Here is a 26,875-nt window from a genome sequence, read left to right as displayed (position 1 = left end):
TCGTTATACATCCTGTCTGTGCCCGGCGTATCAATCGGATCATACGTGTAATATTACAAAATAGCCGTACGAGTGCGGGCACGAGCTATCGTTATTATTGTTATTGTTGTATTCAATTCGAGGCATTAATTACATATTTATACATTTATGGACAAACAGAGATAGAGAGAGAGAGAGAGAGAGAGAGAGAGAGAGGGAGAGAGAGAGAGACAGACAGAAAAAGAGAGATACGAACATATGTAAGGCAGAACCCGTTTAAGAAGTACTCGTTTAAAACACTTAATACGTACATTTTTGGGTAAGTCTCTTGGTTTTGAAAATATTTTTTTACTGACGGTATTGTCATACTTGACCACGCTCGAGTAAAATATCACTGGTTTTCAGGTGACTCAAAAAAACGTTAATTCCGACATTTTTGTGATTATTGTCAATACATATTTTTAAATGTATAAAATGCATTTAATATTGTATTTTAATCTATTTTTTTAAATATGTTTTAATATGTTAAATCCATCCAATCTGTGTAATGTAATCGATCCCGGATGAATAAATAAATATACACGACAATGAGTGTACTTTAATGGCATCGTATTGTAAAAATAACAAAGATCGAATTGGTAAATTTTTCTTTACGTTTTCCTCGTTACGTGTTCACGTAATTTCGAAGATAAATAAATATTTTTTTTTATCCTGGAGCTCACAACAATATTTATACAAATGTTCATGCGTATGAAACGAAAATAAAAAGCCGTAGGTGTATGTATTCGAGGAAACTCGGTTGCGGCATAAACAGATTTTTTTTAACCAGTTTTGAAACTATAAAACTAGAACAGTGTATTGTGTACTATACATGTACTCGTACGCTGAACGCATTTATACAGCCGTTAATCATCTTTACTCAGGAGAGGTATAATATTATATTATGTGATGTACCACAGATAAAAATCAAGGTGTACATACCTACATGATATTATGGAATCAGTCGAAGGAAGTATTTATTGAGCGATAAAAAAATATGTCAAGTCGAACAACACGTAATTTTACGATAATCGTGACACTTGGTGTATTTTACAAGAATTTAATTCTAAACCGTATTATTAAGTAAAAGTTTAAAGGTATTTTATATGCTGCCGAGCGCAATACGTTCAATAATAACAATAATGCGCATTTAAAAACTTTTTTTTACGATCCGTCGGTTATTTTAACCATGTACACATTTATATACATGTTGGTTTAGATTTTTTCATTAACGCAAGCACAAAAAAGTGTGCAGCTAAGTACTTCTGCTTGAACAGTGTTAATATAACTTTCAAGTACATAATTAGCAAATGCTATGCATTTTTGATGATTTAGAGTTTTAGATGAAATTTCACGAAAAGCATCGGAAACCAAATTTACCGATAAATACGGTAATCCGAAAAACATTTTAAGCCACTTTCCAATCTCTGAATTTTTATCTTTGCACTCTTTATTAAGTATTCGAATAGAATTTATTTTTCAATACCATGCTTGACATAAATAAAATCGGCATGCTTTAATTTTAATATTTTTAAATACATTACTCGCTGCAGTATGAGCTCCGACTCAAAATCGAGAAATAATAATGGTGGATTGAAATTGGTATCTGTTTATTGTAAACATAGGTTTTTTATACTTGTCCACATACGAATATAATATTTTGATGTTTTAGATAGCAAATCACAAAACACTAGCGGAACGTAGTGACCTCTTGTTAAACCATGTATTGTATATTATTGAAAAAAATGTTTGGGGTAATATGTGAATGTACCACCGGCTAAAAGAGTTTCCGTATTATCGTTGAGAAATAATAAATTTGTTTTAAAAGTTAAAATTATTATTTCATTTTTATTTTATTTTCATTATTAATCATTATAATGATTTTATAATAAATAAATGAAAATAAATAAATTTAATAAATGAATTTGAACGATGTTTCGAAGACTGAAAGCCGACTGAAAACTCACAACACATTTGTACACTGCGGATACAATCTTAACAATGTCGTCATAGATCATTGTCGACAAGCGACGCAAATCGTCCAAAATATACATGCGCGGTTTTGTCCCATGCGTATTTTGCGCGTTTATGCGGTAACGAGCGACGTCCGTACGATACAATAAATTATATTATGATAATTATTGATAAATCAATAATAATATACGCCATAAGTTTGAACACGGCGTGCACGACGTGTATAATAATAACGATGCGATCGTAATACAGCGCTTCGTTTCGCCCTCGAGACGGAAATTTTATTAAAACATCTTATAAAAATTAAAATTTTTTGACATTCCGAAATCTCGGTTTCGGTCGTCCTTGTGTACATAATATTTTCAACGTACATCATATATATATATGATTATAAACGCGCTCGCGTTGTAAGCGTCGTTAACAGCAATAATAACAACAACCGTTTTTATACCCTCATCGTTTTTCCGGCATAATTAAAACGCCCGGAATTCCACGTACGTCGGAATTCTCGACGAACGAATCCGCCGCCGTCGCCGTCGCCGTGTATAGTTATTATGATCAACATTATAATATTCACCCGAACCCCGAGCGCACTGCACGTATTACATTGTAATAACATCAATAACGATACGCTATACGTATAACGGGTATATAATATACCCACGGCTGTTTCGAGAGGGTAAACGCGCGGGCGTCTCGCGGTACTCGAACGTCGTCTGATCCCTTAAACATTAATCGCGCTGCAGCGTTTCGATTTTTCCCACCACTCACGAACTCGAATCTTACGCGTAACGAGACGCCCGGGGGGGGGGGGGGGCGATTTTTTCGCGGTTATGTTACACTCGCACCGTGACAGGATTCGATTTTTTCCCGTTGACCAAAATTCTGACGACGGGTAATTAAAAAAAAACACATCGACTGTTGGCGGCCGCGTAACTTATGAGACGCCCACTTTTCACAATGAAAGTGATCGAATCGATTTCCTCGGGACCCCATTAACGGGGCTGCGGCGCGCGAGCGGTTTGTGTATATTAATTACTCGAGTGTGCGCTCTCTCTCTCGCTCTCTCGGTCGCTTTAAAAATGAAAAATAACTAGGAAGATTTCACGCGCGTTCCGCTTTATACATGTACACGTATATGTGTACCACTATTATTATGACTGTTGTACGCGAGCAGATAGATGGCCTCGCGAGCTCGCGCGAGCCCGTTTTAATTAACTCTTGTGCCTGTACGCGCGTACAAATAATAATCGTCCGTACGCGTGTGTGCACACGTATATTTACTGTATAGGTATTCGCCGCCGCGATCGACTACTGCTCTCCGCCGCCCTCGACAACGCGCGCGCCACTGTTGTAATAATAATAACGTACACGAACGGTAGTCTGTGAAGTCGCGTCACGGTAATGGATATGCGCTGCCACCGGACCGCGTGGCGTTCGAACGAAATTTTTAAACCGGACGACGATCACGGGTTTCGGGAATTTATTTTATGTTCATCAACGTTCACCGCGATCGTCGACGAAATCGATTATTTCCTAATAGCGCGTACGCGAGCGTAAAAATATAACACACGCATGTGTACATTTGTACCATCTCGCCGAGCGTGTAATACAACGCAAGAACGTACGATTTTGTTTCGATTTTACCGTCGCATTCACCGCGTACGCGATCGCACACCATTACTATCCCGGTACAGAACGCTATGAGAAAGACCAGTCGAACTGAAATGTCACCCGAACGTTTCGCACGCGTTGATAATATTCGTTGAGTCGAAATGTCCAATGGTATTTGACACGCGTATGCAGTTCCTGCTCGTGTACGTAACAACCAAGTTGTCTCGGGATACGGATTCGCGTGCGCTTTCGAATTCTTCGACCGACTATAAAAATGGCGTGCATGCGAATGATAAAGATAAAAATGTAATCTCAACACCGTTGTACGCGTACTTATTTTCAGCGGCATGACGTGCACGTTGTGCGCCGTTGGTCCGCGTTTGAAAAATGGTTTAATTGATGTTCGACCAGCGCGAAGTCGATTAGCAACTCATTTTCAAATATACTTTCCGCGCGTGTTGTTAACCGTATCGTACATTCTCGTGTGTGCGCATTGCACGCTTATCGATCGACATCGCGGCGGAGATAAGACTGGCGTATTGCTGCTGCACACGTGCACGCGCTGGTAATAATATTACCACCGCGAACGGTCAGCGGTTGTTAAAAATCGGACCTGTTGCGTGCCCGTAAATATAATACACGTTTGCGCGTATAAATACGAGTAGTTTTCGCGCCGCGGCTTGTCAAGACTACGCGATCTCTCATGGTACCGGTGTAAGCGCGCGCGACCACCACCACCCAATACGTTTTAATAACGTTGGCGCGAACTCCGACCTCTTGCCGCGTACATTGTACGCGATCTAAAAATGTGACAAGAGCGCGCACGTGCGCGATCGATCCAATTTATCGTTGTCGACGGGTACGTTTCAAAAACGAAAACGACCGTCAACCACGGCGGTATGTACGTTCAGGCGCGCATACGGTTTCGCGTTCACCGGTGTTGAACGACCGTTTTTTTTCTTTTTTTTTTTTTTTTTTTTTACGGGTCAGAGTTGCACGTGCGGCCGGGCCAGCCGGGTCACGTTTCTTCGGAGACAGCAGTGCACCACCGCGAGTAGACGTGTTGAGATATTATATGCGCGGCACATATCGTGCGCACGGGAAACGAAAAGATAATAAATATTTCCCGGCAAAGATAGTGGTATTATTAGTGTACGGTCTCGGGGCGTGGTCAAGGGATGGCGTGTTAAAGTCGTTTATCAGGCAAGTATGTACGTATTCGTAAACGTGTTATAAGTTCTGGTGGCGAACGCACTAACTGCGGGAGAACGGCGAGGACGCGCTCGTTGTCGTCGAAACGTGTACATAAAAAAAAAAAAAATGGATAAAAAACGTAATGAAAATAAAAAACAAATACGATAGTATAATTATTGTGCACGTGTAGATATGTATGTAGGACGTTACACACGCGTGAGATGCACGTACGATAAGTTATCGCAATGATATACCGAAAAAAAATTTAATAAAACGGAGGTGCCATTGTGAAACTTATGTGCATCGATATTGTTTCCTTTCCGCGTAAGTCACACGCACACGGTCAGCGAGCGCGAAACGTATATAACAGGAGGTAGCAGCGACGCTCGACAACGACGGGATCGTAATCACGATCGCAAAGCGTTCCGTTCGGATTCTCCTTGATTTATATTTTTGACCGCAGAGCAAAATGTGTCGTGTGCCGCGAAATCCGTACCATCATATCCTGACAACACTTATTGCGAGACGGGGTCTGGATGGAAGTTATCTTATCGAGTCGGTTGCTGGCGCGGGAACGGTTTGCAATTTTTGCCGAGCAACTGTTCCGCTGTGACACACGTACTCGTTACCCTACGCGGCAGTCAGTGGCGGCGCGAAGTTTATTTTCCAATGAAGCAGTTACGTGTGTCGAGTACCTACCCCATTAAAATTACTAAATTTTATTGAAATAAAAAAGTCCAAACAAAATAAAATATAATATTATTTAATGTCAAATGTGCAAACTATGTATTAAACTTTTCTGTTGTACAACATTGCCTACCTACCCTATTTCAGTCATGAAGCAACTGCTTTAATGAAATTCTCCACCACTGACGGCGGTACACCGGGGTCAAAATGCGATAGATCGCGACATTCTGACTCCCGGCAACGCCTACTGTAATGCGTGCAAACGGGATCGTGATGATTATCATTGTTCCGCCGCGACCGAATTTCAACACTGCAGAAATGCGCATCGAACGACACATAGGTGTAACTAGGGGGGCGCAATAGGGTTTTTAGCACCTGTTTTTTTCCCTTCAGATCTATATAATCTATAGTAATTATGGTTAGATACATTTTATATTCAGCAATTTCAGCACCCCCAATATCTGAGCTCTAGTTGCGCCCATGGTTAATCGTTTGCGACGATAAGTTCGACAGCGGGATCGCGAGGGGCCGTCAAACAGACGTACGGCGATCACGGTCGTATACATAATATACATATATTGTATCGTATCGTTTATGTTGCACGCGCAATCGGTCACGTTTTCAGCCAAGCCCAATCGCTTCTTTCGGGATTTTCGTAACCGTAGCGTGTGATCGATCGATTCGCGCGGACCAATAACGACAACGAATGTCATGCTCACCATAAGTACACGGTGTCCGTTCAAAATGTTGTATAACCGTCGTGTTCCACGAGTGACGTGTAATCATTTGTACAGTGCGCGCAGCGGTTGTACGGTTTGAGATCGTATGCGAAATTTATGTTTATATACGAGAAATACCGCCAGCTTATGACGGATCGTGTGCGCTTTTCGGCAACCGAAACGGAATTCGACGTGAAAAATGCAATAGAAACCGTTATTGACCTGGGTTGCGCGTGGTCGCGGTAAAAATCGTGTGACCGAGAACCGGAGGTGATGTCCACTAATGTGTCATTTGCGACGAGCGCTTTTAACAGCTGTACGTTGGAAATCGTACATCAAAAATGCACGCGCCGTGCCGTAGTAATAACGCGCGGGAACAAACACTCGCCGACGCCTCCGAGGGAACGCTTTGCGGTCGGCCAACGAACGGGACTGGTGCGATTTCGTAATAAAAATTAAAAAATGGGTGTGTGTGAAATATAATGGGTATAATACACGGGTACGTGTATCGTGTACTACGTGCGCGGTGCGGATTGACCGGAGAAGAGAACGAGTCGGCGTCGTGGGTCGTATAATTTTTGGAATTTTTTTTTTTTTATATATATACGTGTACGAATATACAAATTTAATGAAGTGAGCGTTAAATGTACAAAATCGATTAAATGAATATAATGACGTTTCGGTTATAATTTAACACTCTGTTGCAAATTGTCTGTTTGGTGATTATTTGTACAATAAAGACGATCTCTGTGATTATATCGTTTATAATTGATATTCGTTGATGTTATGGGGCACTATGTGCTAGTATTTATTTCTAAACTAAAAAACAAACAAAGAAAATAACAAAAAAAATTTCGCTTGTTCAGTCTAATTTATTGCAGCCTCATTTGGAAAATCTTACAGCTACGCTACTGCAGCGTGTACATGAGCTGCACGTTGCTATTTAGTTTAATTAGAAATTCGAACTCGACCGACCATTGACGTAGATATAGAAATCTCTCCTTAAGTTTTTTTTCTCGTCCGCAAACAATTTTCAATTACATATTGCGTAAAATTAACCGAAATATTTGTAATTACAATACATATTTTTGTGTTGATGTCAACACAAATTGGACACAATTGATATTTAAAACGTAGTAACAAGAGGCTTTTTTTACTTTCGAATAAATTTTCGCGGAGTATCGCGTTCAATATTTTCGACCGAGTTAGATACTTTGAGCTTAACATGCCTGAAGACGGTGTAACTATAGTAACCCAAGGGGGCTGACGGGGATAAGTGCCCACGAGTCGATTAAACGTGCGTTTGGAAAGGGCACATTTGGAAACATTCCAACCACTATGCTACAGCAGAACAACTCGGTGTACGTGTTTCATGCGGTTGAACGACAACTGGACGCAAAGGTAAACAACTCACCACGTGTAGGGATTCGGAGTCGGATCGTCGGAGTGCGTCGTGCCGCTGACCAACGGATACGGCGGCCACGGTCAGCTGATTGTAGTGGTGCGCGGCCGCGGCGGCCTGGGCGCTCTGGTGCAGGCTGTTGAGCGTCTGCGAGTACGGATCGTTGATGTAGTCCATCGCGGACGGCGAGGACGCGTTGCCGGCGGACGGCTGATGGTGGTGATGGGCCGGCGGGAACGGCGGAGGGAAGTACGGCGGCTGGAAGTCCTGATGGTGGCCACCCATGTTCGAACCGGCGTTGGTGGGCGTCGTGTTCCGGTGGTGGTGATGGTGGTGATGGTGGTGAGGGCTGAACGGTGACGAGCCTCCACCGCCGCTTCCGCCGCCACCTCCGCCTCCACCGCCGCCGCCACCGCCGCCGCTACCCCCGCCTCCGCCACCCCCGATTGACGAGACTGTACCATGTCCGGCTAGCCGATCCTGCGGGAAAAACAACACGGAAAAATTAAAAAACGTATACGGTACAAATAATTTTATTTATATTATTTGCATATTATATTATATTATATGTGTACGTGTGTTGTGCAGGTACAGTAATATTTTAAACGTCGGCGAAATCGAATCGATTGGTGTACACTTTCGAGTCGCTACACTGCGGGCCGAAAAGAAACAACGTCGAATCAATATTAATATTCGACCTATGTCGACCAGATTAACATAATAATAAATAAATATGATATTATACAGTCGACCATATTTATGTACGTATGTGCAGCGCACACGCGCACGTACCTATATATTATTATTACGTACGGTCGTCGGTAATAATTTTTAGTGTCTCTAATTATTAGTGGGTCGTTTGTAGATGGAAAAAAAAAATAAGCGTCCAGTGCACGTATAAAACTTCTTGAATTAACACACACACATACCTACACGCATGGCGTGTTTTCGATCCGTTAAATGTACCGTGCACGCGCGTATCGATAAACTCGTTCTCGAAATTTAATCAAATTTACATTTATTCCGAACACCGTATTTCGATCTGGATCTTACGTATTTACTGCAGGTTTTCGCGCTGATTTACATAAGTGAAAATTAATTTCGCTACGTACATAATAAAAACTAGTCCGATTTTAAAAAACGAATTGTCCAAGAGAACGAAATATATCTACCTAAAATGGTTTAACGAAACTTTAATATAGCCATATATTATATATATATTATATATACTATATATTTCATATTATGAAATGTGTTCGAAAATAAAACCTTTTTTTTATTTTTTTTTTTAATTATTATCATTTTAAAGTATTATTACAGTACGCGCGGAATCCTTTTATTTGTAGCGTGCAAATAAAAGAACCAAATTTATTTATATTAATGCGATCACGGTCGTAATTATCATTTATGTCACTTGTAAACAGAAATAGTTCAATCAATTACATTTTTTAACAAAGTTGATTTTTGTTTTTTCGTAAAAAGATATCTGGAAATTGTACAGTGCATATAGTGATAATATTAATTGTAATGCATGTTTTCTTATCGCCCAGATTTAACCATCGTGTGTTACATATAGGAAGGGGAAAACAATGTCGATAGTATCAGTAAGTGTCAAATATTATAACAGGTTGATTTATCGATAAAGACTTGAAGTCGAACAATGTCATATTGAATATGTATCATTAAGTACATCCGTATATGTAGGCAAGTATGTACACAATCAGCCACCTACTCGTGGTCTGAGGTTAATACTACAGGTGTGATAAAAAAATAAAAATAAATTATAATAATATAATAAAACGCCAAAGGAAATATAATATAAATAGGTGATTTGTTTACATCAAAATAGTTCCGCTCGTTAAACGGTTTAAACACGCGACGACGAACTGGATATAGGTACAGGCGTTATACTCGTCCTGCGCTACGAACAGGTAGCTGCGGTATACTATGTGTTCAGAGGACTTATAGCGTCGAATGCTTGTCCTTGTGTATCGCAATAAAAATATTCCGTCAACTCCATGTAAAAACGTAGCTTGGTATAAATAAAAATAAAAGTCAAGTTAGAAAAGTTGTAATACCAAAAAAGGGCTAAGTAATTTCACAACATCACTAGTATCAAGCAATAGAAATTATTTATGTCTGTGCTTAATTACATTTGTTTATTCAATAAAAATAATTTAACTTAGCTTGAAGGCTAAATTAAACGAAAAATTTTATATTCACGAACAAAATAATTAATTTTAGTTACAAATAATAAAATTCTTCGAGTAAAGTTAAATTATTTGTATTATTCAAAAACACATTTCATTAAACACGATTATAAATACTGTTTTAATTCGAGTCACTTTTTTTTTCCCCAATATTTTTACACGGGTACAGAACCTATAGCTTCGGATATGTATGTGCTTAATATACTTAATATACACGAGAGCTAAACAGTTTTTCAAAGAAAACAATAGCATCGGAAGTATACGTAGGCTTCGAATTTGGATTAAACAAAAAGTATGAGTAAGCTATAAATATACATACATAGTATATATATATAAGCACAAATATACGCCGCAACCGACTCTTACGAATAGTTGGTCACAATATTATATCGATTTTCATCAAATTTTCGAATGTAATACAGATACTATAGTACTATAGTACTCGCTTATAAGCGCTATTCGCTATCTCGCGCTATTTCCTTCGCCATTATTGCTGTTCAATATCCATACGAAACATGTGCCACCCCCATTAAAACGTATACAATTTATATATTTATTTATATACGATATATATGCACCAAGTATATATGTAGTTGCTTGTATTCCTGCACAGTGGTGTGACGTACCGTCGTGACCGAGCAATAATTTCATCGCTGCTGGCCGAGACATACCGTGTACGAGACATACCGCGCCTATGTGTGCAAAATGTGTGCACACTTACGAAAAACGATGTTGTTGTTGGTTTTTCAATTTAAAATTTATTTAAAAACTCATCGGCACTGTTAAACAGAAAGCGCAGCAATTATTAAATAAAAAAAAAAAAAGTATAAAAATTGTAAAATATAATATGACTTAATGGTGCATGTAAACAGATATGATTTTTGGACTTTCTGTAATTATTGCATTACTCACATATTATCAGTATTGTTATAACACACATGAACACTATAGGTATACCTATATACATTTATATTGTGTACACTTGTGCGCAACGTTTTGCCGGACAGCGTAGAACAACACGAATTATTTGTTCATTCCATAGATCTTGAACAAAAATGGCATAACCCCAGTCGGACACTGCAGTCGTCACCGTATCGGTCTTACATACGATATACGAATAAAGTTTGTGTAGCAAATATTTGTATATCCGTATATATATATTCTGGGGCGGAACTATAGGGTGGAAGACGGGGATTCATCTCCGGGCGTAAAATTTTTTGGAGGGTGTAATTTTTGTAATTATTAACATCTAATTTGATATTTTTAACTTTGTTAAATACTGATATTAGGTTAAAACTCAATAATTATAATTATATATGAAAAAAAAATTCTCGAGAAGAGTATTTGATTATTGGTTTACGATAGGGCGTAATTTTTACGTTTTCCCCGGTCGTAAAAATTTCTAGTTCCACCTCTGCACAGATCGTAGACGTATTGCATAGACTTCGCGTATAAATGTGTTTTCGGACAATGCAATAGGCCATCGATGCGCAGTACGGTCTTTATACACTACAGTCACCTAGCCCGGCGAAAGTCGTCAATTTCAATAAACCGTTACGTCGACGAGAAAATTCCTGTGTACGCGCTAAAAACGAGAGTTCATCGGTGGTATTTGGCGTCGGCGATGTCTCGTCTGGTAGTGAATAAAAAAAAAAAAAAATTAAAAATAATAATAAAAAAAAAAAATTCGAGTTACGGTAGGTAACCGCTGCCACCACTTAAGGAATGAAAGGAGAAAGAAAAAAAAAGTAAATGCGTTTAAGTGACTCGCAATACTCGGTAGTTAGAGTCGCACACATCAGTCGGACCGAAACGTCTTTATAATACACATATACGTGCAAGTGCCCCTCTGTACCGTGTAATAACGTCGACGTGAGTGGTTCGTGCACGCGTTCAAGAGACGGTGGCGCGGTGGAGGTGGTACGACGGTCGAAAAAAGTGCGATATTCAGTCAGACCCTTTTAGAGAGAAAAACTCGTCGTCGAATAATGGAACGAGCCCCGGTCTTAAATGCATTCTGGACCACTGCTGGACCCAATAATACGTTCTTACGACGACGACGAGTCATAATTATTGTTGTGCATTAGACAAATTATACACGCCGGAGATCCCGCATGCCGCAGACGACCGGTTTCCCCCCCTCCCCCTGCCGCCGTGACGAAATCGGCCGGGGCTGGCATGCAGTGATGAATTGATAATTCATCGGTCCTAACCCGAGCGCAACTGTAGTATAACAGTACTGATAAAATAACGAAAAAAATAAATAAATAGATGAAAAAAATGTCTACCGTTCGGCGGCGTACGGGTTGGACCGAGCGTGGAAGAAAAAACGCTGTCGTCTTACCGAAAACGTACCTGTAACCTACCTGTACACAATCGTCGGTATACGAAACGTTGATAGACAAGAAAAAAAATAAATAAATGAACCTCGGACACGGGGTGCAACTCGTCGTCAAGATAGTCGCAGCTGCGATCTTTTTCATACTCCCATTTCCGGATTGTACCTGCACGTATGTTTGTACATTTAAAGGAGGCACGTAACACGGTAGTGCATATCATACTACACATTATCCTGTGTTAAATATACGCGGGGCTCAAACGCGCGCATTCAAATACCGTTTAAAATCATATTTCAATAAATAATAATGATGTACGACTGGCACGGTAGCCTTAGGCTGATTGATTTTTCTCGGATCGCTTTTACGATCAGGTGGTCTTGCCACCGCATCCCGTTTTTTTTTCGCCCGTCCCCGTGTACGTTTTATGATAATTATTGTTGCTCGTCGATCCAAATAATAGATACGTGAACTGCGCTCGCACACACAATCGATACGTTCCGGGGAACGATTTAACCCGTACGGCGATGGAAATGAAGACATCTGGATGAACACCGGGGTAAGTGTTCCGTCGTGTGATCACAACGTAAGAGAACGATCTACGAACTCGTCCGTCGTCTGTATGCGCGCGCTGTCGAAGACGACCAAAGAGCACGATCATCGGACGATACCACGGTTTATAACAGCCACGTACCTCCCAACCGTTTTCATTCCGGCAGACATTTTTTGCGATCGGCGCGTACCCACGAGGGTGTTGTACAAAAGTTTAATTGATTTATCGTGCCTTACTGAATCGTACGCGTGCAACGTCCGTCCAGCAGTATTTCTTATCCGTCCGATCAACTGCACGGCAGATTAATTTCAATTCGGAACGTGTAACGTGAACATTTTTAAAATATTCAAACCCATCGTACACATCGGTGAGTTACATGTGATATTTTTACTATACTAATGTACACACAACCGTGTAGGTTTCAAATAATGCTTTATTGTCGAGTCCCGGAGTGCTGATCCGGTGCTCGGACGCGCGTATTAATAAATAAATGGCGGTCAATACGCAGCACGTATGTGTGTACGGTACGGTACTGACACATTTGTGTCCGTATTATTATACGCGCGTTCGCGTGAAACGAAACGAAATGGAAAAAAAAAAACCGTACTTGTTAGTAGTCTTGGCGACTCTTTGCATTTTATTATGGTTTTACCGTTGTTGCATCGGCTGCGCCGACAACCGGTTTTCAACAGCTGCCACTTTTTGCGAAAGGATATTATAACAATAAGGAGACTTTTCAACTTTCATTACGCCGCCGCAGACCTGCTGATACGAAAAACGTTTATACGCGCGATAAATCCGACGGCCTTCGCATCAAATCGTTGGTTTTTTGTTTCAACGCTAGAACATTGATCAGGATTTCCGTTTCGGTATGTATTTGCGCGCGTGAACCATGTAAACGCGATCGTTTTTACTCGACACTGCTTTAATCGGAACGGTAGAACGCGTGTTTGTCCGCTTGCAATTTGCATACGAATGGCGACGATTCGTTTGCTCGTGTGTACGGAATAACTGCAGTAGCGGCGTGTCGTGAAATATGGCTCACGATGGTCGACGAGACAATCCTCAGTTCATCCCAACGTTACCGCCGTTAAACGCGCGCGGTTTTTCCGTTCGCTCGACGCACGAATTACCGTTTACGTAAACTATATTCTAATACCGCGTACGTTATTCGAGTAAATCCGGGAATTACACATTACGATCGCACTCGTATTAGTGGGCAACGCGATATTACGTTTCGCGGGGGGTCACGACGGCAAGCCTTTGTGTAGAGTAGTTTTTTTTTTTCTAATCTGAATTCACTAAAGCCTCGTCGTACTTGCAACACAATGTATACGTATCGACGACTAACGAAATATCGGTAACTCGGGTTCACCAGATTTCGAGGCCACCACGACGAGCTGATTACATACGCACGCACGACGTTGAATATATACCGATATGTACCGCGAGCGTTAATAATTATCCGTCACTAATTCCATGTCGTTTTCGTTTCATATCTGTTACCGAATCTTACGACGGCTCGTGCGCACCACCACGATGATAATTTATGTATTCGTTGAGCTTTTCACTAAGTCCACATAATAATGCACGCACGTGTGTAAAACTTGTTGTGATCGAGAATTTATTGTCGGCGGCGCGGCGTAGATATTATAATATTATTATGTACTTGACTCGTACGGGAACGTTGCGACCGAATTCCGTGATACGATTTTGCATAAATCTCCCCGTATTTACAGTAGAACAGAGCGGCGTGATTTCTATTCACTTATCATCAGCTTAAACAACGTCTTTTTGTTTTGACCATGCAGACTTAACGGTAGCACGTCGATTTGTAGGTCAATAAATGTTGATCATTACGAGATAATATTAGACTCGCGTACATGAACACTGGCCCACGAAGAGATATCGAAACAAACGCGATGTTATGCATACCGACGGGAGACAGCGGACGAAATACGCGCAGCAATCGGCGCGTTCCTAAATTCGGCGGGTTGGACATAATCCAATCTCAATCGAACTGCACGTATTCGAGCGGATCGATCCGATGAGTACATAATGTTTTCCGGGCCGAAGGAAAATGTGCGTTCAATAAAAATTGTTTCTCGAACACTGATATTGGCGTCCACTGGCATTTGCCGCGTTTCACGTGACATGCATTACAATAACAACAGCGTTACAACCTAGTGAAAACCATAAAACTATTTACTCCAGAAGCCTTTCGTCTCGGCCGCTGGTACAGGTTGCCGCACTGAAAGATTCGCTGCCGCGAATGCGCGCGTTCGTTTGTGCGTATCATTTGAACGCGCGCACGGTGGTCGCGGTGACCCGAACCGCGCGCTCGTGAACATTACAATAATAGTTCAATAACAATATGTAATTTTACAGCTACAGCGTTTAATCACTGTCAGGACGGATATTTTACCGATCTACATCGGTGCGCGGTTGGATTTGCGTACTTATCGCGGTACGATCGACGCGAGTAAACAATGCGACATCTACGATAATAAACAGATCGATCAAACGGTTTTCTATCGCGTGCGCACTCGACGCGCGTGCGTTTAACATCCGGTTGGGTTCGAAGCCGCGCTCTGTTGCGTGCACCACGGTATTCTGACGGTTGTTCGTTTGTAGGATATTGTATCGCAATGTAAACGATCGCGGTGTATAATATTAGCTAAAAGGTGGGGGTGGAATAGAGGGTTTACGAGACCACGTGTTAACACCGGTGCGGTTTCTCGCAGGAATCGTTGCAGCGACCTCGTTGGTCTTGCGTACACACGTATATGTCGCTCAAATATTTTTATGTCATCGTTCCTATGCGTAAAAGTTCGATATTTTTTGGATGCGAGGAAATACTCGCTGTTCAGAACGGTTAACCAACTGCAGCGCCGTGACCGCAAGATGCAGTGAGATGAATGAAACTATTGCCCCTTGGGTACCTAACCAGTATCAACGCTGAGGATGCCGAAATATTCCAACAACATAAAAACTATTGGTTTGCTAAAGAACGAATAACATGTGATGATTACCAATTAATTTTATTCATTAGTTATGAAAATTTTATAATAAACAATTATGCAACTTAGAAATAACTTAAAATAAAATGGATCTGCACAATATTTATAGTTAGTCGGGTTTAATCAACTGGTTTCGAAACAGTGTAGTGTACAGAATTTGATTCACTGAGATAGAATGAGGAGTGAGGCTATTTTTAAATGTTTACCTCGTGTTAAATTATTACCGCGATTCGCTATGGTTGACAACGTCGTTAACGCGTTGCAGTGTTCGAAAAGTTTTCTACATAGCTTTAAGACGACCGATCGCAGCATCGTGCATAAACGGTCATATGTCTCTTTCGTGGACAATTTATTTTCCTTGTCCGCTGCAGGATACATTAATATTATTATGCATCACACTACCGTTCGTCTCGTGATCAACAACGCGATATTAAGGTGTTTTTCCACGTGTGTACTTTATGACGTTAATAATAATAATGATAATGCTAATTATCTTTGGAAGTTCTCCAAAAACGAACGTTGCGGGCGGCATGAGTACTTTTCGTCATGGTCGTTTTCCGACGGTGGTATATGCGCGCGAGTATATAGCCGTACGGTACTTGACGGATGACTTATACTTATATTACCTGGTTACACCCGGCGTTAGATAAATCGTGCGATTTTGTCATGTCTGTGCAGCAGTTATATATTTTTTTATTTATTACGTTTTTCTCGTTTACGGAACTATCTGCATTATAATATGTTTATCGTACGCACACACGTGATGTGTATCTATGCTATATTAATGCGTATAAAAAACATTCAGCCGAAAAAATAAATGATTCTAAACGGCGGATTCGTGTGATGTCGGATGCGACGTGCACAGGCGGATCCAACAAAACGATAAATGCATAATGCTGGGTGTTATAGCTTAAATAAATAAATAATATGTATGCGGAAATATAAAGTTTGTTTTGGTTGTAGGAATAATTAGGAATTACATTTTTTTTTGTTGATTCAATTTAATGCGGATCTGGATCATGCTCTACTGAATCAAATAATACTATTTTTATTTTGCATATTTTTGCATATCTTATTTTTTTATATTTAAAATACATATTTTGAGATTTTTAGAATATAAATATACATACGAGTATTTCAGTACTTCTTCGAAATTTTTTAAAAATATTTATTAACGGGTACATAAATGACAAATTATCGACCCCTATAATTGTTTTTTTCCTAAATATTTTCAGATCATCAAATTAAAAAAAAACAATTTTAAGTGTAACTCTCATATTGTAAATTAAGAGCTCTTAATACAAATATCACGGAATTCACGTGTCACGTTAAATACATGTTTATCCAAAATATATAACCATTTTTACAATAATAAAATTTGTAGTTTTATGTATTTTAAAAATGTATTTGTTTTTTAACAAAATATTATTTATACGAAATTAATATAAGGTTATCATTTTTATTTTGGATTTGACACATGAATTCTGTGAATTCACATATAAAGCTCTGGTGAATAAGAATAAAATATATAAATAAGAACTATTAAAAATCAAATACTTATAAATTATAATTCATTTTTAATATTTAAGAAAGAATATATTTTACTCTGCATATTTTATGTATTATTGTGCATACTTTGAATGCATACATTTTAATATTTAAATGCATTATACCATATTACATTAATTTTAAGTGCATAAATATCCGAGCCCTAACACTAATTTATTATAAATCCCGTATATTGGTGCTTGTCCGAAAATTTTTTATCGTGTTGAAATATGAGTGAATAATAACAAATACATTATAACCTAATGGAATGCCTAATATTTCATAAGTCTTTTACTTGTACGTGATTGTTTGAAATATCGTTTCGATTATCAATCCTAAGATAAAAGTTTAGTGGAGAGCATTGGTCGGCAACGTTCTACAGCGTGTATCCGACTATGTATTTATCAAAGTGTTTTATTTTCAAAAATATTTTGAATTCGCGAAGAGTTAGCCGAACGTTATCAATGTGAAAAAATCGGAAACATTAGCACATGTACACGCGGAAAAATTAGAGTAATTTTTTCGTCAACGTTGCAAGGCCGCGGCGTGCAATCTGGAACGTTGCAGATCGTAAGACGATGCGAACAAATCGTTCGGTCCGAAACGATTCGGACGACAAAAGCGCGGCGTTACTGTACGAGCACGGCGCATGCGCGAAAATGCAGATTTATCCGTTGGCCTACCTCCATAAAATTGTTCATGTCATACTGGCACACCGCCAGCTTCGTTGCTGTGTGTCACTGAACGCACTTTATGCAAAACCAAAGGGAAACCCGATGAGACACAAAGGCGCGCGGCGGACGGTCACATCGGCCGCCGATCGCACTCGGGGTTCACACTCGCGACACTCGCGCGGCGCACATGCCGTGGTCGCGTGTCCCGGCGTACGACGGGCAGACGGTTTGGTGCGCGTCGCGGACGAACGGAACTCGGAAACTATCGACAAACGCGATCGTTGTCGAAATTAAACGTTGACGTTGATGCGAAACGTGAACGACGACGACGACGTGGGTATCCGGTCGGTGTCCGATGCAAACGTTTACGGGAGTTACGAGCGCGTGTGCTTGGATCCGGGCGGGCCGCGTGACGACGACTGCCGGTGCGGCTGGTGCGCGCTACCTAAACGGGAGCGCGCGGCGCCGCCGTCGCCGGTGCGCGGAACAACCGTTGGGCAGGCCTCGGTCGCGTTGGTGGGGCCTCGGGTCCACCTAGCGCACATCCGGGGTCCCACCTTCCGGGCTCGTCAGAAAATCGGCCGGCGCACGCGCAACGCTCCTGCGGGACCGCGACGGGCGCGCGACGAAAGAGTCGCGTGAAAAAAAAAAAATAAATAATAAAAAATTACACGTCGTACCGCGGCGCGCGCCGATTCGAACGTACCACGGGCGAAAACGCATCTTATTTGTCCGACGCTTTGAACTTTTTTTTGGGGCGCGCCTGCGGGATGCGGGTCCTGGAAACGGCCAAGGTTTTTATTGATATTTTCTCGCGCGTTTCTATACGTTTGCGTGTTCCACGCGAACCACGATGGTGATAGTGAAAAATCTTGACTCCAAACGTGAGAAAAGCAGCCGTAGTCGATTGGACGGATAGAGGCACTCCCTCGCATTCTCTTTTGAAAGTCATTTGTAACCGTATGCACATTCCGTCGGAGAAAAATGATTTTCAGAAATATTTGGTTTTTGTTTTTTAAATTAATTAAATTAAAAATATTTAAAAATTAAAAATAAAATATTTTTAATTAAAAATTAACAAATTAATTATAAACTATGTGTAAATAATTGTTGTTGGTATCAACTTATCGAAATCAAATTTTTTATTTATAATTATATTCTTCAATAGTCTTATATTTTATCTTTTACCATATCGGACTTTGTAGGTCCTTCACTGCTATATTTTATACATTTCATCGTTATCTTTTATTCGCATCCTCTAATTGCATATTTTCCTAGACCATATATATCTTTTTCTATCCTTCCATCCTTCCATCTAGTTCGAAACCTTTCTATGGTTCTTCTGTGACACGCTTTATATATTTTCCTCTTGCTCTCCATACGTGTTCAGGCCATTATATCCTCTTGTTCCTGCAGTATGATAATTTATTTGATCTTCCATACATATTTTAATAATCATTATTTTGTCTTCTTTCGTAAGTTTCCGTTTCCATATTATAAACTGGGACAAATATTTTTCTTTCTGTTGTACTTAATTTAGAGTAATCACCTTGTGTGGAAGTTAACGTCTTAACGACCCTAGGTAAACACTGTTTTCAGATAACTTGTGTATAAAGTTATCTTCGATTTTCTCGATAGTTATTTGACTTGAATGGTTAATGTAAACTGTAATAACATAAGTTTATACTAGTCACTCATTCTTTTATTTATTTATTTACCACTAAATATTTGTATGATACTATTTTTTCAAATTAAATATGAATCTTCTTGGAAACTAGAGAGACATTGTTATTGTTCCGTAATATGCACATTTTTTTGTTTTTCCTTGATTAATTACTAGACTCGAAACCTTGCTTGCTTCCAAAAGCATGCTTATGGTCTCCTTAATTTCATTTCTGAAAACTTCTAGGACGATCATATCATCTTAACAGGCAATAAAGGCGTCTAGTTTACTTACTTCCATTTTTCAAAATTCGTTAGAGTTCTATTTTCTAGACGAATATTAATTGTATAAACTGTTTGGACGAATAAATAGTTTTATACGAAACTGATTATGTACAAATTGTATTAATAAATACAATCATCTGAAAAAAATATAAATAAAGTATGATTCTTAAATTAGTAAACAAATAATTATGCTCTCCGAGAATAATTGAGGTTTTAGACTCTCATCCACCCCATATGAATATCTAGTCATGTATACGATGCTTATTATAATATACTCTATTGATGAAAAGGAATTGCAATATTCTTGATGATCTAGATCTAACGAAAACACTGAATATATTACATAAATCGGTTTAAAATAGTGACGCTTGCATAAGTTCTATTATCGTAAATTAAAATAAAAATTTTTCATTTTAAAGAAATGCTAATGCGGATTGTATAATTATTATTATATAGGAGAATTCATATACAAATATTGTTCAAAACAAAGTCGATGAAATTCAATACCAGCCCGAGTTACACAAATAATGCAAATTAAAATTACGTATATCTGCACTGATATTACAAGTTTGAACTGATTTAAATTTTCATTAACTTCTTCATGGTAGTATATAAAATACTTAACGATTTTAATAATCATGTTAATACATGTTTCTACATGAACTGCAATGGATATAGTGATCAACAACTCAAATTCAATAAAAATAAAAATCGTATTTATTATACTGCATACGCTTCAATTGGTTATTGAAGTTATATTATTAAACATTTTAGATGGAATTTGTCATTCCATATATCGATTTCGACGTGTTTTTTTTTTTTTTTACAAAAATCTTTATATATGTATGTTCTTCTTTGCGTTTTCAAAATTGATTGAATTGTAATGTGACGCCTTTTGATAGCGAACATAACAATGTAAAACAGGTTTTATACATCGATTCAAAAACATTAAAACATTGGTTAATATTAAACCTTCAGCTTCTCGTTAAAACTCATTCATTTTTTTTAATTTTTTTTTTTATATATATATATAACGTAAATATATACTTTACGTGAGTAGAAAAAAGTATTAATTTTCAACGATTATCACATTTTTCTTATAATACTAAAGTACGTACATATAATTATGTTTGTTTTACCACTTTCAAATAAATCAACATGAAATTCGATAGCCACACCAACTACCAAATTTTAATTAATACTACAATTTGTTATTCGCAGTAATTAATAACATATTGAATATATTTTTACAAATCATACAATATTAAAAAAAATAAGTTGTGAATCATATAAGTTCTACAAAATACCCTTTTTATTTCTGATGAAAAAGTTAAAAATGCAGTGAATATACGTTAACAATGTTAGTTATCTTATCATAATAAACGCTTTGCAATTGTGTTATGTTATGAAATAATGCAAATTTACTTTTATATTTACTTTGTATTTATTTGCAATAATATATTTTTGTATAATAATTGGTTTAGTTATGTAATTATACCCTATTACATTTAATTACTTTGTTTTGTTATTTTTAGATTTTTAAAAGTGTTATAAATAATTGTATTTATGAATTAATATTAAATTGAAAATTATCAAAGTTTACCCGATTACAAAATTGTAATTTTGCATTTATTCAAGTATTCCTATAAGCAAATAAATCTAGGTGGCAAAAACGGTTTTTTTTTCTTTTAATTCTGAATTAAAGAGACTATATAACAACTTTTATGTCAACAGAATTATTTTCAGATTTCACTCAATAATTTCAATAACATTTGGGTAAAACCCAAAATTCTCATTATGAACATTTATCAAACACGATATTGTACGTGATGAAATTATTAAGAATATACTTAGTATAGTATCTATTAAACAATGACGTAATTTTTAAATAAATTCGAGCATGAAATATCACATAGATCCAATAATGAGTAGTTGTACATTCAGAGGTTAATATTGTATATAATACATTAAATATCACTCTCGGAAAAAAATTAAAAATTTCAGGTTTCTAATGTACCTCGTATATCATGCAAAACCTATACATTTTCATTCGTTGATATAGTTGACATAGCTTAAGTGGTTTTCATTAATACATTAATAAATTAATTAATAAAATTACATTAATAACAAGTATATAATAGAATATATATATATAAATGTAAGCAATTTATTTATAAGTTTCATGGGAAAATTTTAAATAACTATTAAACTTGTAGGTCAGGTAATTTTTTTTATAAAATTTTTTTCTTAAAAAAAAGGTCGATCCCTAATCTCCCCTCCCCCAAGCACTCACGCATGCAAATTATGATTTTTAATATGACTGTTGTATGTAAAATGCATTAAAAAGATGGAATAAATGTAATTTTAAATTATTTTTGTAGATTTAATTTGCATACGATTTATACAACATTCGATGAACAATCACATCTTTCGTTACTGCTCTTTCGAAATTGCAACTGCAAGTATTTTTATACAATGAACATATTAATTAGTCTAGATATATGAAATTATATGAATGTATAAGACGTCGTTTGTGAATAACGGTTTTTCTCTTGCGCGGGAGTAAATGTGACGTATAATTTATATAGACGAGTTGTCCTGCGATAAAGGTTAACATATTCATGAATTCACTATTGGTAAATACTCTTGATCATTGAGCGGGTTAACTGCATACATTGTTACTTAATTAATTATTATATACAATAAATTACCATGGTAATTATTATACCGATTTTTATTATAATTACTTTATATATATATACTTATGAATAATACTATCGAATTTCAGTAAACGCAACGTATACGTATTATATTAAATAAATTGTTATTGATATTAATGTGTTATAATCATTGCCATTAATCGATCGATTCGATATTACGTATTAGTTACATAGATTTAGAACACATAATCCATATAGTGTATATACATGGTTAATGCCGGTTAAACTTAAATGATACCTTGACAATGTGTACATTTGCGTACGATCTTATAGTAAACTAGCTGAACCTACAAACGTTGTTTTGTCATTATTTTGTTTTGTTATTTTGAAAAAAAATAACTAATTTAATATAAAAGTGTAAGGATGTGGTATATAAGTGAAAGAGGTATGGAGTGCTGTAAACGGTGACGGAATATAAAAATGAAAAAACATCAAACATTTATTTTTTTAATAATTTATAAAAATTGATTCTTTAAAATTATATATACATCACTAATTATGACAATATTAGTAAAAAACAATATTAATCCCTTAAAAGCAACAGAGTGTAAAATATTTTTTGCTATCCAATATTTCGTCAACACAAACAATCTGGATGGTTCAAGAGCACGCCACGTATAATTGTCCGTGTGAAAAACATGATGTGCTCAAATCTAAGCCATAGACAAACATCGTTTAGCCTTGAGATTTACTGATAGCCATTGCAAATGCCAATTTAATTGGAAATTGAAGGCGTTTAAATTGTATTGGCACATCTGTGGGTATAATAAGGATTCGCGGTAATAATATATTTTCATCTCGGAATTTGCCATTTAAAATTATGGTTTAGATAACATTTTTCATTAATTTTATTAATGACTAATCGCGTGCCGTTACACAACCGTGGTGAGTTCAAATTACAAAGCAAAATAACCGGAGATCCAACCTTCAGTTGAAAATTATACGGTGGCTTGCCTGGTAAATCCAATGAGTTTAAAAACTTACTTAAACTTTGGATTGGCTGGAACCCAATTGAGCACGATTGATCTTTTTCGTAACTCGATTGAGCATGGTTGCCGTCCAACAATAGGAACTTTTTTTTTTGCATTTTTTATATTGTTGGTGTATAGAGCTCGATGCGTCCATATTATTATTACAAAATAAAATACATTTGAATATAATTATTTATAATTAAAAATCTTTTATTGGATTTTAACCACATGTTATAATTACATATTTTTTTTTCGTGTGTTGTGCTCTATTCATTTTAATGTACTTTAATAAAAGGCGTAGTACAATTACGGCGTAGTAAAAATGTCGCGCGGTAAAATGACGCTAGTGTGTTGCCAGCCTTATAGTTTTTAATCTGACAATGTTATACACCGAGTACATTGTTTTTTACCATGCTCAATCAGGTTGTCAAAAAATTTGGCAGATAACGACCGTGCTCAATCGGGTATCACCGGGATAATTTACAGCTTCAGTAGCATCGCAAACTGTATCAATAGATTTGTATGACACCAAGTCTCCTGGTAACAAATGTTGTACCTTGAGATTCAATTCGTTGACTTCACATTTTTTGCTGTTAAAATTGTTCTTCTGCCTGCCACTCATGATTCATGTATTGTTTGTGTTTATTGGGAAATATCTGGTCAATGAGAGCATCTTGCAAATCATTAATTGTGCTGAAATCGGTCGGTAATTGTATGCATCCCGTTTCATCCATAATAACTTTCCCATCACCGATATCTAAAAATTATTTTGAAAATCTTCACCAAACAGCTTTTTTTGATTGAATCTCAAGTATCGTAATCGTTCGCTCTCTATCTTTACATACATTTCGACCATGAATTGTTGACAAAGCTCACGACATCGTAGAATAACGTTGTGCTGATCGCGTCTAATCATTAACCGATATGTATTATAATCCTTCGAACTAACATTCTTGTTTGTTTTGGCACCTATTGCGGGATCTTGTTTTTAATATTTATGCAATACCCGTCACCAAAAAAATAATACCAAAAACAAAATTAATAGTTTTTCAATAGTTTTTAATAGTTTTTTAATAGTTTCATTTAATTCATTTTCAATTGCAAAGTCATCGACCGGATCAAAAATTATTAAATTAAACTACGGTTCATTAAACGTAATGCTACTTTTTCTAAATTGTTTTTTTGTACAAACCTTCTTCTGGCAATTTCGAACAATTAAAAAAAAAAATTTGAGCCAAATCGGCCCAGCCGTTCTTAATTGATGAAATTTTATACATTTTTGGCTTTTTTTTCTTTCAAAACGATTTGAATAGTGACGTTAAACGCGTATACAGATAATTTAAATGCAATATTATGTTATTTTAGGTTCAGCAATCGCGATATTTTTTCAATTATTTCCAAAACAAAGGTTTCAAATACATACGTTTGATGAATTAAAAAAAAAATTCCTTATTTTTTGAATGTGCTGTATTCTAATGGATTTTTTTATCATAACCACATTTAATATTAAAACGCGTATTGGCGTTGTACATTTTGATGTTGGTGTACGTGAACGAAATGTTGACCGATTAAAATTGAAACTAGACGAAAAATAGCCAGTACACGGACATCGCATGCTGGTGAATTGCGATTCGCATGACGATGTTATTCGTTGGGTGCGCGATTACCTATTTATCGCCTATACCTGCAACCAGGAACAGACTGGCCCACCGGGATACTGGGAGGTTCCCGGTGGCCTGACTTATTGAGATTTGTCAATGGCCTGACGGCCGTATTACTTTTTTTTTAAATAATTAGTGAGTTTTGAAAAGCAATTTATTATTCAAAAGTTATCTAAAACATAGATAATAGAATTTAAGAGGAATACCAATGACCGCCGATAAAATAAAATAGAATGCAAGTTGAATAAACGAATAAATATAAAACTGTTGTACTGTTTACAACGGCGCGCCTGCTGGAAGGTTAATATTAGTATTTTGGGATACAGAAAAGCATTTTTATTATTGTGTTTGTCTCGTTGACACGAATGAGGGACTGAGGTTGCTGGGAAAATAAGTCAAGTTATGTGTAACAGTTGTAGAAACTGTGAACTGTGTTGTTACAAGTAATTGATAAAATACAATTTATATAGTAACGTTTATCAAGTCTTAACAGTGGCTTATAATTATTTATTGTGTTTTTTTGCCATATGTGGCCAGGGTAATAAATTTTCCCGGTCTGAATTTTTCTCCCAGGCCATCTCTGCCTACAACGTGTGCCGATTTCAGATAAGAGAACGCCGCGCGCGACCTTTAGCATAAACATTTTCGTACAGTACGAGTTTTCCGCTTTTCGCACGGAAAGAATATTATTTATGTGCGTTGCGAACATTATAGTGGTGAAAAATAAAAAAATGAAATCGCGCATTAATGTAGTCGTCTTGGGGTTAAACGTGAAGAATTTTCGATAAGAATCGTAGCATTATAATATGTATATATATATATTGAACGTGCGCCATAATATTCACTGCATATATTTATGTATATATATATATGGTGCGCGCGTATACATATATTATAAATATGCTGTGTATGAGATACGACCACACCGCCGACGGTGTGTTCTTCTTTTTTATTATTATTCTTTTTCTATTATGAAAAAAAAAAAAAAAACAAAACAAAACACTGTACCGCCATCATTGGTCAACGCCTTTGGTCTATTGTCATTATTATTATTTGGCTATTCCGACTTGTGGCGCGCGCGTTTTTCAGTCGTCGCCATCGACGGCGGCAGAGTGACGGATCATTACACTCTCTCATCGCGGGCGCGCGAACGCGCGTTCCATCGCCGTCGCCGCATCAAATGGCGCCCAATGTTAATTAGCGGATTAAAGAAACGGTAGCAGCTATCCCGCGGTGCAAAAACAATGACGCTACACGATCGTAATAATGTATAAAAGAAGAGAGAAAAAAAAAATTAAAACTTAAAAAAAAAAAAGCTGACTGCGCGTGCCGGAGGTGGTAAAAATTCGATTTCGACGTTTTCGACGTCGACGACGACGACGACGACGTTCAGGAGGACCGCGACGACAACGACGTTGTGGCAACAAACGCATTCGATATGAAAAAGAAAATTAAAAAGAAAAAAAAAAACAAACACCGCCGCCGCCGCCACTGTCGGAATAGACATCTATTCAATTGCGGCGGTATACAGTGGCGGCGCAACTACGGCCCAAGGAATAATAATAATAATAATAATAATGATAATAATAATAATAATAATAATAATAATAATAATAATAATAATAAT

General features: G+C 37.4%; 1 protein-coding gene across 5 annotated transcripts in view; it reads right to left on the bottom strand.

Moving 5' to 3' along the window:
- Positions 1–26,875, bottom strand: part of LOC112691936 (transcription factor AP-2-epsilon) — a 165,749-nt gene that overhangs the window by 25,228 nt on the left and 113,646 nt on the right. For 4 of the 5 annotated variants that reach the window (XM_025566401.1, XM_025566402.1, XM_025566400.1 and 1 more), the window contains one exon: positions 7,621–8,088. In XM_025566401.1, the coding sequence (XP_025422186.1) occupies positions 7,621–8,088 (468 nt within the window). Of the gene's footprint in view, positions 1–7,620; positions 8,089–17,958; positions 18,390–26,875 lie in introns of those variants that run through there. The other variant, XM_025566404.1, reaches the window with a different exon arrangement.

Source organism: Sipha flava, unplaced genomic scaffold (assembly GCF_003268045.1).
Source record: "Sipha flava isolate LNK unplaced genomic scaffold, YSA_version1 68_pilon_pilon, whole genome shotgun sequence".
NCBI classification, from domain to species: domain Eukaryota; kingdom Metazoa; phylum Arthropoda; class Insecta; order Hemiptera; family Aphididae; genus Sipha; species Sipha flava.
The sequence above is the reverse complement of the archived record's forward strand: the minus strand, read 5'-3'. Positions and strand labels throughout refer to the sequence as shown.